Below are 17,518 nucleotides of genomic sequence, written 5' to 3'. Positions count from 1 at the left end.
AATGTCGTGTACTAATGCCAGACATTAATTATTGTATATGTTACATGTCCAGTAATGTCATGTACTAATGCCAGACATTAATTATTGTATGTTACACGTCCAGTAATGTCACTAATACCAGACATTAATTATTGTATATGTTACATGTCCAGTAATGTTGTGTACTAATGCCAGACATTAATTATTGTATGTTACATGTCCAGTAATGTCGTGTACTAATGCCAGACATTAATTATTGTATGTTACATGTCCAGTAATGTCATGTACTAATACCAGACATTAATTATTGTATATGTTACATGTCCAGTAATGTCATGTACTAATGCCAGACATTAATTATTGTATGTTACACGTCCAGTAATGTCACTAATACCAGACATTAATTATTGTATGTTACATGTCCAGTAATGTCACTAATACCAGACATTAATTATTGTATGTTACACGTCCAGTAATGTCACTAATACCAGACATTAATTATTGTATGTTACACGTCCAGTAATGTCACTAATGCCAGACATTAATTATTGTATGTTACACGTCCAGTAATGTCATGTACTAATACCAGACATTAATTATTGTATGTTACATGTCCAGTAATGTCACTAATACCAGACATTAATTATTGTATGTTACATGTCCAGTAATGTCACTAATGCCAGACATTAATTATTGTATGTTACACGTCCAGTAATGTCATAATACCAGACATTAATTATTGTATGTTACACGTCCAGTAATGTCATGTACTAATACCAGACATTAATTATTGTATGTTACACGTCCAGTAATGTCGTGTACTAATGCCAGACATTAATTATTGTATGTTACATGTCCAGTAATGTCACTAATGTCAGACATTAATTATTGTATGTTACACGTCCAGTAATGTCGTGTACTAATACCAGACATTAATTATTGTATGTTACACGTCCAGTAATGTCGTGTACTAATACCAGACATTAATTATTGTATGTTACATGTCCAGTAATGTCACTAATACCAGACATTAATTATTGTATGTTACACGTCCAGTAATGTCGTGTACTAATGCCAGACATTAATTATTGTATGTTACACGTCCAGTAATGTCATGTACTAATGTCAGACATTAATTATTGTATGTTACACGTCCAGTAATGTCACTAATGTCAGACATTAATTATTGTATGTTACACGTCCAGTAATGTCGTGTACTAATACCAGACATTAATTATTGTATGTTACACGTCCAGTAATGTCGTGTACTAATACCAGACATTAATTATTGTATGTTACATGTCCAGTAATGTCATGTACTAATACCAGACATTAATTATTGTATGTTACACGTCCAGTAATGTCGTGTACTAATACCAGACATTAATTATTGTATGTTACACGTCCAGTAATGTCACTAATGCCAGACATTAATCATTGTATGTTACATGTCCAGTAATGTCACTAATACCAGACATTAATTATTGTATGTTACACGTCCAGTAATGTCACTAATACCAGACATTAATTATTGTATGTTACATGTCCAGTAATGTCGTGTACTAATGCCAGACATTAATTATTGTATGTTACATGTCCAGTAATGTCACTAATACCAGACATTAATTATTGTATGTTACATGTCCAGTAATGTCGTGTACTAATACCAGACATTAATTATTGTATGTTACATGTCCAGTAATGTCACTAATACCAGACATTAATTATTGTATGTTACATGTCCAGTAATGTCGTGTACTAATACCAGACATTAATTATTGTATGTTACATGTCCAGTAATGTCGTGTACAAATACCAGACATTAATTATTGTATGTTACATGTCCAGTAATGTCACTAATGCCAGACATTAATTATTGTATGTTACACGTCCAGTAATGTCATGTACTAATGCCAGACATTAATTATTGTATGTTACATGTCCAGTAATGTCATGTACTAATGCCAGACATTACTTATTGTATGTTACATGTCCAGTAATGTCATGTACTAATGCCAGACATTAATTATTGTATGTTACACGTCCAGTAATGTCGTGTACTAATGCCAGACATTAATTATTGTATGTTACATGTCCAGTAATGTCATGTACTAATGCCAGACATTACTTATTGTATGTTACATGTCCAGTAATGTCATGTACTAATGCCAGACATTAATTATTGTATGTTACACGTCCAGTAATGTCATGTACTAATACCAGACATTAATTATTGTATGTTACATGTCCAGTAATGTCGTGTACTAATACCAGACATTAATTATTGTATGTTACATGTCCAGTAATGTCGTGTACTAATACCAGACACTAATTATTGTATGTTACATGTCCAGTAATGTCACTAATACCAGACATTAATTATTGTATGTTACATGTCCAGTAATGTCATGTACTAATACCAGACATTAATTATTGTATGTTACATGTCCAGTAATGTCACTAATGTCAGACATTAATTATTGTATGTTACACGTCCAGTAATGTCATGTACTAATACCAGACATTAATTATTGTATGTTACATGTCCAGTAATGTCACTAATACCAGACATTAATTATTGTATGTTACATGTCCAGTAATGTCACTAATGCCAGACATTAATTATTGTATGTTACATGTCCAGTAATGTCACTAATACCAGACATTAATTATTGTATGTTACATGTCCAGTAATGTCACTAATGCCAGACATTAATCATTGTATGTTACATGTCCAGTAATGTCACTAATACCAGACATTAATTATTGTATGTTACACGTCCAGTAATGTCACTAATACCAGACATTAATTATTGTATGTTACATGTCCAGTAATGTCGTGTACTAATGCCAGACATTAATTATTGTATGTTACATGTCCAGTAATGTCACTAATACCAGACATTAATTATTGTATGTTACATGTCCAGTAATGTCGTGTACTAATACCAGACATTAATTATTGTATGTTACATGTCCAGTAATGTCACTAATACCAGACATTAATTATTGTATGTTACATGTCCAGTAATGTCGTGTACTAATACCAGACATTAATTATTGTATGTTACATGTCCAGTAATGTCGTGTACAAATACCAGACATTAATTATTGTATGTTACATGTCCAGTAATGTCACTAATGCCAGACATTAATTATTGTATGTTACACGTCCAGTAATGTCATGTACTAATGCCAGACATTAATTATTGTATGTTACATGTCCAGTAATGTCATGTACTAATGCCAGACATTACTTATTGTATGTTACATGTCCAGTAATGTCATGTACTAATGCCAGACATTAATTATTGTATGTTACACGTCCAGTAATGTCGTGTACTAATGCCAGACATTAATTATTGTATGTTACATGTCCAGTAATGTCATGTACTAATGCCAGACATTACTTATTGTATGTTACATGTCCAGTAATGTCATGTACTAATGCCAGACATTAATTATTGTATGTTACACGTCCAGTAATGTCATGTACTAATACCAGACATTAATTATTGTATGTTACATGTCCAGTAATGTCGTGTACTAATACCAGACATTAATTATTGTATGTTACATGTCCAGTAATGTCGTGTACTAATACCAGACACTAATTATTGTATGTTACATGTCCAGTAATGTCACTAATACCAGACATTAATTATTGTATGTTACATGTCCAGTAATGTCATGTACTAATACCAGACATTAATTATTGTATGTTACATGTCCAGTAATGTCACTAATGTCAGACATTAATTATTGTATGTTACACGTCCAGTAATGTCATGTACTAATACCAGACATTAATTATTGTATGTTACATGTCCAGTAATGTCACTAATACCAGACATTAATTATTGTATGTTACATGTCCAGTAATGTCACTAATGCCAGACATTAATTATTGTATGTTACATGTCCAGTAATGTCACTAATACCAGACATTAATTATTGTATGTTACATGTCCAGTAATGTCATGTACTAATGCCAGACATGAATTATTGTATGTTACACGTCCAGTAATGTCAGGTACTAATGCCAGACATTAATTATTGTATGTTACATGTCCAGTAATGTCACTAATGCCAGACATTAATTATTGTATGTTACATGTCCAGTCATGTCACTAATGTCAGACATTAATTATTGTAGGTTACACGTCCAGTAATGTCACTAATGCCAGACATTGATAGTATGACGGTATATATATGTAACATGATAACCCTGGTAAGTAGAACTATAAGCCACAGACTTCTTTCTATGGAGAAAAGAACCTTATAATCATATCTATCATAAGATGGACTGTAGATCCTTAAGGAGTCATGACTGCCAACTTGTTAGTTCCATTAGTGGAATCTGGGCATCAACCTTTTAGTAAATATTTCTTGTGATTACACAACAGCCCTGATGAACAGAGATATATGTAGGAAGTTCCTTTTACAGATCTGTAGCCTAAAGGTGGGAGATTTATTGACGTGTGCTGTTGTTAGATCGTGTAGTACAGAAATCCTTGACCACCTCCTTCCCCGTCGCCTTGGCAGCACGCTTGGCGAGGGCCTTGATCCCGAGCTGGTCTACATTATAAGCTGTCATAGCAACATTTCCCACCGTGTACAAGGTGTTCTCTGTCAGCTGGCTGGCGTTCGGTCCATACCTGGACAATAAGTTTATATCAAAATTATCTCATCTTTATCACATCGTCCAATTCTACAAACTATTTTCACATCTCACATCATCATCATTGAATTTTTTACCCTATTTCATCATGTATCTGACAGAATCTATTTATGCTAAAGCATGTTCTAGTTCTTTATAACATTGCATGTCTGTGGTATTATAATGAGCACATTCTTATAAAAACAAGGCCTGACTTTTGAAAATGGCAGATTTTTTCACATCAGAAATAAAAATTGAAATATTCTAAATAGTTATTTTCTTCAATAACAAATTCTAAGGAAATTTTATAATGTTGTGTAAATAACACAGTTTTTTCATCACTAATAATATGGTATGTTTATTTGGAAACAATTTTTCCCATAGAGTATTTCAATTGAAATCTGCTAATATTATTTTCCTTTTACAGAAACCCATCAACCGATTATGCATTCCTATAGTATATCAATAAGTTTACTTTCTAAGAAATCAGCATTTCAGCACTACTTACTTGTGGTCCACAGTTCGGACAGTTTCTTGAGCGATATTTTTGGCCAATACCTTTGCAGCCGATTCTAAAGATACATACACAGTTCCAAAACCTACAACAATTAAAAGGTACATATACACAGTTCCCATACAGGATACATACACTGTTCCCATACAGGATACATACACAGTTCCCATACAGGGATACATACACAGTTCCCATACAGGGATACATACACAGTTCCCATACAGGGTACATACACAGTTCCCATACAGGATACATACACAGTTCCCATACAGGATATATACACAGTTCCCATACAGGATACATACACAGTTCCAATACAGGATATATACACAGTTCCAATACAGGATACATACACAGTTCCAATACAGGATACATACACAGTTCCCATACAGGATACATACACAGTTCCCATACAGGATACATACACAGTTCCAATACAGGATACATACACAGTTCCCATACAGGATACATACACAGTTCCAATACAGGATACATACACAGTTCCCATACAGGATACATACACAGTTTCCATACAGGGTACATACACAGTTCCCATACAGGATACATACACAGTTCCCATACAGGATATATACACAGTTCCCATACAGGGATACATACACAGTTCCCATACAGGGATACACACACAGTTCCCATACAGGATACATACACAGTTCCCATACAGGATACGTACACAGTTCTCATACAGGATACATACACAGTTCCCATACAGGATACATACACAGTTCCCATACAGGATACATACACAGTTCCCATACAGGACACATACACAATTCCCATACAGGGTACATACACTGTTCCCATACAGGATACATACACAGTTCCCATACAGGATACATACACAGTTCCTATACAGAGGTACATACACAGTTCCTATACAGGGATACATACACAGTTCCCATACAGGGACACATACACAGTTCCCATACAGGATACATACACAGTTCCCATACAGGATACATACACAGTTCCTATACAGAGGTACATACACAGTTCCCATACAGGATACATACACAGTTCCCATACAGGGATACATACACAGTTCCCATACAGGATACATACACAGTTCCCATACAGGGTACATACACAGTTCCCATACAGGGTACATACACTGTTCCCATACAGGGTACATACACAGTTCCCATACAGGGATACATACACAGTTCCCATACAGGATACATACACAGTTCCCATACACAGTTCCCATACACAGTTCCCATACACAGTTCCCATACAGGATACATACACAGTTCCCATACAGGATACATACACAGTTCACATATAGGGTACATACACAGTTCCAATACAGGATACATACACAGTTCCGATACAGGATACATACACAGTTCCCATACAGGATACATACACAGTTCCCATACAGGATACATACACAGTTCCCATACAGGATACATACACAGTTCCCATACAGGATACATACACAGTTCCCATACAGGGGTACATACACAGTTCCCATACAGGGGTACATACAGTTCCCATACAGGATACATACACAATTCCCATACAGGATACATACACAGTTCCCATACAGGATACATACACAGTTCCCATACAGGATATACACACAGTTCTCATACAGGATACATACACAGTTCCCATACAGGATACATACACAGTTCCCATACAGGATATACACACAGTTCCCATACAGGATACATACACAATTCCCATACAGGGTACATACACAGTTCCCATACAGGATATATACACAGTTCCCATACAGGATACATACACAGTTCCCATACAGGATATACACACAGTTCCCATACAGGATACATACACAGTTCCCATACAGGATACATACACAGTTCCCATACAGGATACATACACAGTTCCCATACAGGATATACACACAGTTCCCATACAGGATACATACACAATTCCCATACAGGGTACATACACAGTTCCCATACAGGATATATACACAGTTCCCATACAGGATATATACACAGTTCCCATACAGGATACATACACAATTCCCATACAGGGTACATACACAATTCCCATACAGGGTACATACACAGTTCCCATACAGGATATATACACAGTTCCCATACAGGATATATACACAGTTCCCATACAGGATATATACACAATTCCCATACAGGATACATACACAATTCCCATACAGGATATATACACAGTTCCCATACAGGATATATACACAGTTCCCATACAGGATATATACACAGTTCCCATACAGGATATATACACAGTTCCCATACAGGATATATACACAGTTCCCATACAGGATATATACACAGTTCCCATACAGGATATATACACAGTTCCCATACAGGATACATACACAGTTCCCATACAGAGGTACATACACAGTTCCCATACTTACATCTAAACATTCAAATGTCAAATCATTACATCGCATTTCCAATCTGACATTAGATATTGAATTACATGTAGTTTCGTACCCTTCACTCCAGTGGCAGCGACCTCTATGACATCATCAACCTTTGACTTGCCATCTGCAGACTTTTGCGTGACAGATTTTGGTAGGACTTTCTGGCCCTGTTTTCTGATGTGTGGTGCTACCTCTCTAGCAACAGCCACAGTAGCCTCCCCCAGCTTGGTTACTATGGAGACAAAACACACATACATTTGTTGACAATGTGATGTAATGGATAATGTTTATCACGAGGTACCATAAACATAGAAATCTCACAACAGTATGTTAGAGGGCATACCCCGTGACAACAGTATGTTAGAGGGCATACCCCGTGACAACAGTACATACACATCCAGAGTTTTTATAACAGTATGTTAGAGGGCATACCCCGTGACAACAGTACATACACATCCAGAGTTTTTATAACAGTATGTTAGAGGGCATACCCCGTGACAACAGTACATACACATCCAGAGTTTTTATAACAGTATGTTAGAGGGCATACCCCGTGACAACAGTACATACACATCCAGAGTACAGGATGTATCAAAAGATCTAGAGTTTCTACAAATAATGGGCTGTAGTAACCTTGGTCTGAGATATGAACTTGTTGGATGTAACCATATGGTTGATTAATGCATAATGGAAGTGAAGAATATTGTGGTAAGAATCTGTAAACTACCAAGTGAGATGAGGTTAATTTGGTAAAAACCTTGACCCTAGCACTCTAATGAAAACCTTGACCCTAGCACTCTAATGATCATTTCTTCAATGATGGAACCACTACAAATGTAGGGACAGTAGCAAAGGTTTAACTTAAAAATCTCAAATTTAAACCAGTACCCAACTCATGTCTTAGAGATGGACAAACTCACCAGTATATCTTGTTGTAGGTCTACGGTGAAGAGATAAAGATCAAATTCTGTCATACTTATTTATATCCGACTGACCTTGACTTACCTATAAATGAGCTAACTTTGATAGCAACATTGGCCCCTGACCTGGCATAGCGTGCCCCTGTCTGTATTCTAGGATCTATATCTCTAGCTTTTTCCTCTGGCTTCAGCTTCTCTCTCACTTTTTCTGATCCAAATCTGATCAAATTACTTGTCTTCTCAGCACCCTTTCCAACTCCCCAAGAAATCCAATCAGCAGCTGCCAATAAATTAAGAAAACAGTTCTTCTTTAACATTGCTGTATAGAGATATATTTTTCATGCTTTAAGTATAAAAAAACCTACAACTTCAATGAAAATTAATGACACATAATAAATGAATTATTCCCCATGTATTCTTACATATCTAGGCCACAATATCACAAAATATCTATAGCTTCTTTCCATGTAAGACAAATATAAACTTGTATTGGTTGAGAAAACAAGTTCTGTTAAGGCATAGACTTATATCATCATATTATTAAATATATATAAGGCTGTGGTTAAGTTTAGAGGATGAAGTTACTTGAAAATGATACTGAAATTGGAGGTAATGAACTTCAAGAAAAAAATCTCACAAACAAAATATACAAGTATTTCTTGTCATATTTACTTACCGACACTAATTCCTTTGGTAATTTTCTCGGTCGTAGTTGTCTCCCCTGCTACTTGCTCTGAAGCTGTCCTTGTTGATGTCTTGTCCTGGTCGGTGATGCCCCCCACAACTTTGTCCTGTGATCCCTTAGTTTGTTCCCTCTCTCCTGCTGTAGCCTCTGATGACCATCCAGTATGACTGTCCCCTGTAGCAGCCAGTGGTGGGGCGGACGGAGTAACTGGGGACGGCTGTTGGTCCTGGAGTACAGTGAATGATCTCAGTGTTCTCTCAAAGTTTTGTCTCTCATCACTAGAAATGTTCTCTGGTAGCATAAGCCCCACAGCTCCACCTGCACAAAATCAAACCATAGTTAACTTGTGAAGTACAACTTGTAACAATATGTCTTAGTTTTAAATATTAACAATCAAAAGATTGTGATAAAAATATGTGCAACACAATAACTATTAATTGAGTGATTTTGATATTGACAATGTAAACTAGCTAAACAGAAACAACAATTAAACAAGCAAAACAAAAAGTCTACCCTGCATTTATCATCAGTATGTATACACTATATGTTATAGTACACTTCAGTCTTAATATAAAGGTCACAGATGTCAGAATTAACTTAAATACAATACACTGTACATTCTCAAAATGACTTCATTATTTCTCCTGATTGTTTATTTCCAGCATTTATCCTGAACACCAATATCTATGGTTTTGTTATGAAACATCTTGAGTACCTTGCTGCTGTGACGACAGATCAGGAAAGATGTAGGCCCCATTTGTAGCCCTCAGGGCAGGCGATGTCCCGGGAACTAAGGGGTAGTACCAATCATGTACCTGAAGGAAAGCAGGTGGTCGCTGTGAATTACTCGCCTCACTTGTCAAGCTTTCATTAAACTTGGCAATTCTTAGAGCAGAGGGGTAAGATGGAGCACTCACATATCCCTCAGGGGAAATATAAAATATTTGGACATCATCAGAAATTGACAATATTTCAGTTGCATTTGATTCCAACGAGTCTAATCCACTCTGTGAATCATCCATGATACTGTCACCGATAGAAACAAATGCCTCATCACTGATGCCTGAACTAGCCATAGACATGGCTTGGTCATATGATGGCGGAGAGTCCATATCCATGGCAGTCTCCAAGGAACTGTGACCGTTTGTATGGCTGTTCATCTCCGACATCATTTGAGTCTGAAGTGTTTGTAGTCTGTATGTTATCTGTAATTTTGTCTTTGTCATTTTTTGCTGCATTTGTTTAGCTGTGTCCTTATCCTCATCCTTTTCACAAATCTTCTCCGCATTCATTTCCAGACCTTGTGCTAGATTTTTTAAACCATCTTCATATGCCTTCATAGCAGCATCAACCTGCCCTTGCTCGTCTAAAGACAAGCCCTGCTCTATGTTCTGGTATGCCTTGTCATGATACTTTTGAAATGTTCTGAAAGTTTGCTGACTAAGATTACAACCAGGTGGAGGTGGGCGGGCAGGTCGTTCTCGGCCCTGGGGTCGGGTTGGCAACTGGCACTCAGCCATAATAAGATACACTACAATAAAAAGATGGAAATTAAAGTTTAAAATTTCAGTGAAGATGTTAAAAGGTGAGCCTTACTATTCTAAACCTTCAGATTTTAGCAAGTGAAGATAATCTTCATTAAGGCAGAGTAATTCAATCAAAGTATAACACACTGTACCCAAATTCAATAAAAGTGTAAGAGGCTGTAGCCTAATATGGGCGGCCGTTTTAGGATAAAATACAGACACTACTTAAGTGCAAAAAAAGCCAAATGGCCATTATGTTCTTTTTACACTTAAGTGCAAAAGATTTGCACTTAAGTGTCAAAAAAATTATTTGCACTTAAGTGCAAAAAATGAAGCGGTTTCCAACAAGAAATTCACCTACCGAAGTAATTTTTTCGACTGGTCCAAAATGAAGTACAATGATTGGTCGACCAATGGGCGAAGTTCTATCAATTTCGTATCGACCAATCAAATCATGCATACTGTCGCAGTGTGCCCTAGCGATACGTAAACAATATGGCGGCTTCTATATTACCTCGTGTTAAATATTGTAACCGAGCGACTCGTCAGCTGATAGAAGTGAAACAATTGTAAGAAAAAGCTTTGTTGGTTTTAAATGGTACAATCGATCAATGTGAAATATAAACCATAATAGAAGGGTTTTTTTTACAGTAGACCTTCTTTGACCACGTCTTCCAGTATACATGTATGTTTGGTAACAAGTTATGGTAATATTACATAGTACTGTCTTTACCACGCAAATATCTATGAATTTATACTTACTTTTTGTGGAAATAAATGCAACTGCATTTGACTTGAATGCAAAGCTGAAAACCAGAGCTTGAAACTGTGCTGGTTGAATTATTATGTCACACCCTAAGTATTGATTAAAGAAATATTCCTATTTTGCAAAGAGTATCACATGTCATTGCGAATATCGACATTTCCGGGAGTGTAGCATAATAAATGGGATTACCTGTAACATTTATGACCAAAATAATGTAAACAGTGAAGGAATAAGGACACTTCACATGCTTCTATGTATTAATTTAGACATATTTACAATTACAGGAAATTCTTAGTAAAAAATATAAAGTAAAAGCCTCCTCCCCCCGCCCAGGCCTGATAATGAAAAGGGATGATAATCTAGGGATAAATTTATAGTTTTTTGCACTTAAGTGTAAAAAAAGTTTTTTGCACTTAAGTGTAAAAAAAAAAGTTTTTTGCACTTAAGTGTAAAAAAAAAAAAGTTTTTTGCACTTAAGTGTAAAAAAAAAGTTTTTTGCACTTAAGTGTAAAAAAAGTTTTTTGCACTTAAGTGTAAAAAAAGTTTTTTGCACTTAAGTGTAAAAAAAAGTTTTTTGCACTTAAGTGTAAAAAAAAGTTTTTTGCACTTAAGTGTAAAAAAAAAAAAAAAAAAGTTTTTTGCACTTAAGTGTAAAAAAAGTTTTTGCACTTAAGTGCAAAAAACTCTACTTTCCCTTCCCCCTACAGAGAAACATACCAATTCATGCTCATCTATTACTCAGCAATGGCCAAGTTTGCAGTATTTGGGAGCAGCTATGCTACTCCTCTTGAGAGATATTATCATGGTTTCCTTAAGGAAAATAATGATAACAAATGTGTTTTAGAAAAGAAAATATCAAAATCTCTATTTGTTGAGTAATTCCCAAAATGCAAGTAATATATAAAAAAAAAAATCATAACTGTCAAAGTTAGTATTTAAATTTAATTTCCAATCTTGTCCACTATTAGGAAATGTTATATTTATTCATACTATTGTTTCTTATGCATGTTCCTGGCACTGTCAGATTCTTCGGGAAGGATGGCATGCGTTCAGATTCGATCAAAAGACAATTACTTAGAGACTTGATAGAGTACTTTACTTTAAACATATTTTATTGTCTAAACAAGAACAATAGGATTAGGCACAAGTTATTACAACTTATGAAGCCTTCTCCACTCAACATGTTAATATTTACAAGTAATGACATAGGTATAATATATAGTAAATCATGTAACATTTAGGAGGAAAAATGGATAATCTAACATACAATGTACATTTACATAATAAAGAGATACAAGTATATATATTCAAAATCTTCTGCTGGACTTTATGAAAGACTGCACATATCCAAATACATAACTATTCACTTCCAAAGCCAAGTTTTCATTACCATATAATAACAAATTTAAATTTACATGTATATTTAAATCATTAAAATATTGGAACATTTCAGCACGAGCAGTAGCATATATTGGACATTCACAAAAGAAATGATGCGCATTTTCACAAATGTTACCACAGTTTACACAAATAGAGTCCTCTGCCAAATTTACACGAAAAAGATCATCCTTAAGAGAACTACACTTATATCTTAATTTTGTATGTATTATATTAAACTTTCTTTCACCATAATTATAGTAGCAAGGCAGACTAGTAGAAATAGGTTGAGAGAGAGCTAGTTCGAAAGAAGAAAGAGAAAGAGATTTAACATTGTCGTCTAAATTGTTCCAGTTTCTTAAAGTAGAGGGAAAGAAGGAGTTTATTGTAGAAGAGAGTCTGTAATTTGGAATTCTAAAATTGTCCTTATTTCTTAAAGGGTAAGGGTTATTATTGCCCACTGAAGGAGGTACATGTAATAAGTTAGATAGATAACTTGGAGTCATATTATTTTTTATTTTATAAAGTAATTGAAGATTTCTTTTAGCTCTTCTGTCTGAAAGTGGTTCCAAAGATGTTTCAAAATATAAAAATTCTTTTCTTGTATAAGATGGTAGACCAGTTATTATTCTAGCTGCTTCAAACTGAGCCCGCTCTAACTTTTCTGAGTCAGCTTGAGAGCATCCGTCCCAAAACTCACATGCATATTCCAGAACAGGTAAAATAAATGACTTATAAATTCTTAAAAGAGCATCACGCTTAAACATATATTTAATTTTCCTTAAAACATTTATTTTTTTCATTACTGATTTGTATATCTCATAAATGTGGTCAGACCATTTAGCATTTGAATTAAATATGACTCCAAGATGTCTATGTAAACTACTAAAATTTAAAAAGGTTCCATCAAAAATTAAATCAAGATTTTCTTCAATATTGTCGGAGTTTGATATACAAATTATCTCAGTTTTATTTGGATTAAAAGAAACAAGCCAAGTTTTTGCCCACTGATTTAATTTTTCTAAATCTCTGTTTAAAACTAATTCAATTTCTCGGCATGAAGAAGACGACTTTATAAGAGAAGTGTCATCAGCAAATAAACGTGCTGTTGACTCAAGTTCATCAGCTATGTCATTAATATATATTAAAAAAAGAAGAGGTCCTAGAATTGAGCCCTGGGGAACTCCAGCCATTATCATACCAACATCAGAAGATGAACTGTTAATATATACTTTTTGTTGTCTGTTACATAAATAGTTTTCTATCCAGGACAAGAGATTACCTGAAATACCATATTTCCCATTTATTAGGAGACCTTTGTGCCAGACTCTGTCAAAGGCTTTCGAAATGTCACAGAAAATCATACAAGTATGTTTCTTTTTTTCTAGATTTAGACAAATGTTATGATAAATTTCCATTAGTTGGTATACTGCTGAATTTCCAGGCATAAATCCTGCTTGAAACCGATAAAATAATGCATTTTCAAAAAAAATAATTATACAAGTGCTTAAAAATAACCCTTTCTAACACTTTCCCAACAATAGAGTACAACCCTGATGTTGTACTCATCTAACTAAGAGGAAATGACATCTCGGCGACATTATCCCCAGCTACATGTTCCAGAGATTTCCGACACTGCAGGTGGACCTACATCACGCTGGAATTCAGAAGGTGTACTTTTCAGAGATTGTGCGACGTGGTAACTCTGACAAGTCCCCCGGCCTGACAACGACCTCTTTTGAGAAACAACGGAGGAAGATAAATGAACAACTGCTTACTAGAGGACTTTGACTGTGACCAAGTGCATTTCAACAACTCAGGACTCAGGACCCAGTTCCATGCTTTGAGACGACCATTTTTGTATAATTGATTGAAATTGATAAACATCTTTAATATGTCATGTTATGCTTTGTAATTTATAATATGTTTCAAGCGATTAATCTTAAAAATGTATAACTATTAATTAGAATCATTTCATGATAATCATATATATTTTATTTTATTATTCAATCAACTTTATTGCTGTGAGTTAGAAATGTAAACATTATGATTGATGTTGTTTCCATTATCATTATTTTTTGTCTGTGTCATATTAATATTTTGATTTCAGATCTATCTGCTTGTGTATATAATATAATAATATAAATATCCGATTCCTTTTAAATGTTTAATTCCTTTAAATATTTTGTGTACTACTTTATTGTATATAAAACTATATATCTGCCATTGATAACAATATATAACACAATAAATCATGATTGGTTTTCAAAGTTGCAGTATATGGACTGTATTAATATCTTTGTTTTTTATAAATAAAAAGTGTTTAATAGTGTCCAATCTGATTTTGTTCATTTTGTAAATGTAAGGGTTATGCCTTTAAAATACATAATTAAAAACAATTTTTGGTAAAAAAAAAAGGTATTTCAATATGTAATAGAATCAAAACACTGCGAAATAATACAATTTATAAGCGATAAACACCTTTAATACCCATTCTGGTCCAGTTTCATGGTCTCTGAGGACTTTGTAAGAGTTACTTCCCTTGAATTGACCTGAAATTACGATGGACAAAAAATACCGAAATTCGTACAAAATACACATTTTTGTTTAATGAAACTTTACTATATCATGTATAATACACATACAATTTGAAAAATCCTTTGATTTTGCAGAAACAACTCTTGAATTTTACTATGGCGTGCAGAAACACGTATGCCGAATAGTAGTGCAAAGCGCTTCATCCTGGCTACGCAAATAAGACCGACTTTTTTACAAAGTGCACATTTTTTTTAATGAAACTTCATCAGAACCTGTAAAAGAGGTAGACCAACGCAAAAAAACAAGTTATTTTGTGTATATATCGTTAACATTTTGCTATGGCGTGCGAAAACCCCTATGGTGTATATTTTCCTATGGCGTACATGTATTTAAGGGTCACCCGACATGCGCAGACAAGGATAACATTTGTGTTGTTTAGTGCTAAAGAGTTCTAGTATTACTGGAACGATCCATTTTGAAGAGAGGGATACGAAGAAATTTTTTGTACTTATGTGCGCAGGTACATAATGTAAAAAGATTACTACATAATGGCAAAAGAGTTCTTTTTGCATTATGTGGTTTTTGCACTTAAGTGAAAAAGTTTTTGCCATTATGTAATTTTTTGCCATTATGTTAATTTTTTTGCACTTAAGTGCAAAAGATTTGCACTTAAGTGCAAAAGTTTTTGCACTTAAGTAGTGTCTGTATTTTATCCTAAAACGGCCGCCCATAGCCTAATGCAATCAAAGTAAAATACACTGTACTCTAAATCAATCAAAGTGTAGCACATATCATCAATTTTTGCCTTTCTGAGAAACATATTATATTTGAGAAATATGAAGATTTTTCTGTTGAATTGTAATAACAAGAATTGTTAAAAAATGGACAGATGGATGCTGGATGAAAAGCAATTTGAATAGCCTACTAAAAAGAAGACTGTCACTGTAGAAAGTAAGCATCCTTAAGCTTGGAGAGTATAAGTTATCTGAGGGGAGATAGTTCTAGCTATCAAAAAGTACCATGGAGAGGATACAAGTTATGATATATAGCCAAGCATGCAGACTAGTTATACATGTACAAAATGTATGTCAAAACAGAATATAATGTAGTCCACAAAAGTTGTTCATTAGACTGTCAATACATGCACCCAACACACAGCTGTCACCTGGCTGTTACCATAATAGGTGTGTATGTCTGTCGCAGTCACACAATGTGTTGGCGTTGAGAGAACATATTTAAGTTTCAGTGCAACTGAAACAAGAAGTTGTGCTTTCCAAGGTTGTCCGCTGTCACAGTAACAGTCAGCTGTACTGTCAGTTAAACAAAAAATACACGATACATCATGTATTAGTGAGCTATCTTACCTTTTTATTTCCTCGTGAAGAAAATCTATAATGCTGTAAACACGGATAACGTTATTTTCTGTTATGATAGCAAAGTGCGTGAACATGAATCATCCGGAAGTTGATACAGTTCGGAATACTTCGGAGCTATACATTAGAATGTATGTATATTCCAAAATATTCCGATCATAGAATTTTGGGACGTACTAAAATCATATTAATCACCAGAATTGACCAGAGGACATCATAACTAGCTATAGGATATTAATATTATATCATATGGATAGATTTAGTGACATTATTTATTTGAATTAATACTTTCAGTAAACAAATCAAGTCTATCGATGATTCACATTGATGTAATATTTTGCAGATGGGGAAATGATAAAACAGCGTTGAAGCGATTTCCCATCTCCCTATTTAAGATTATATCTAGTTGATAACTGTTTTGTCTACTTTTAAATTAAAGTTACTATTGTAAAATCTTTTAATTTCTATTAAATCCATATACGTATAATATGGATTATGTTAGAAGTTATTGATGTGAACATATTGCAAGTTAGATGACATACTGTAATCTGGTCAGTTATTGTTTTTATTCAAACATTTACCAAGACCCTCAGGGTCCCCGTGATTTCGTGTACGCCGCACCCGGTCCCGGACCCGATCCCCGTACCAGGAATATACATATTATTTTTTTTCTCAACAATGGCTCAACGAATAAATCTCATGTTTGTCTTATAAATCCTGATTAATATTTGAAAAATCTGACATTTAAAATAAAATGGAAGTAATTCCTACAACTTTAGTAATCG

The 17,518-nt window shown here is 34.5% G+C and overlaps 1 protein-coding gene across 1 annotated transcript; it reads right to left on the bottom strand.

Moving 5' to 3' along the window:
* Window positions 1–3,850: 3,850 nt before the first annotated feature.
* On the bottom strand, window positions 3,851–16,821 carry LOC117328851 (spartin-like). Its single transcript, XM_033886430.1, has 7 exons — window positions 16,725–16,821; window positions 9,869–10,684; window positions 9,145–9,471; window positions 8,554–8,748; window positions 7,619–7,780; window positions 5,148–5,238; window positions 3,851–4,637 (listed from the first exon to the last, which is right to left on the bottom strand). Exons 2-7 carry the CDS (start codon window positions 10,671–10,673, stop codon window positions 4,451–4,453), a joined length of 1,767 nt encoding a protein of 588 aa, XP_033742321.1. The 5' UTR covers window positions 10,674–10,684; window positions 16,725–16,821; the 3' UTR covers window positions 3,851–4,450.
* Between the last annotated feature and the right edge of the window lie 697 nt (window positions 16,822–17,518).

The sequence above is a fragment of the Pecten maximus genome, chromosome 6 (genome assembly GCF_902652985.1).
Source record: "Pecten maximus chromosome 6, xPecMax1.1, whole genome shotgun sequence".
In the NCBI taxonomy this organism is placed as follows: domain Eukaryota; kingdom Metazoa; phylum Mollusca; class Bivalvia; order Pectinida; family Pectinidae; genus Pecten; species Pecten maximus.
This window is presented reverse-complemented; position numbering and strand designations above follow the sequence as displayed.

Excerpts from the sequence above, each read along its gene's own strand:
- LOC117328851 (XM_033886430.1), bottom strand. The coding sequence starts at position 10,673 with ATGGCTGAGTGCCAGTTGCCAACCCGACCCCAGGGCCGAGAACGACCT. Across the intron at positions 8,749-9,144 it reads TACCAAAGGAATTAGTGTCG|CTGCTGATTGGATTTCTTGG; the intron begins GTAAGTAAATAT and ends ATTTATTGGCAG. Across the intron at positions 7,781-8,553 it reads CAAAGTTAGCTCATTTATAG|TAACCAAGCTGGGGGAGGCT; the intron begins GTAAGTCAAGGT and ends TTGTCTCCATAG.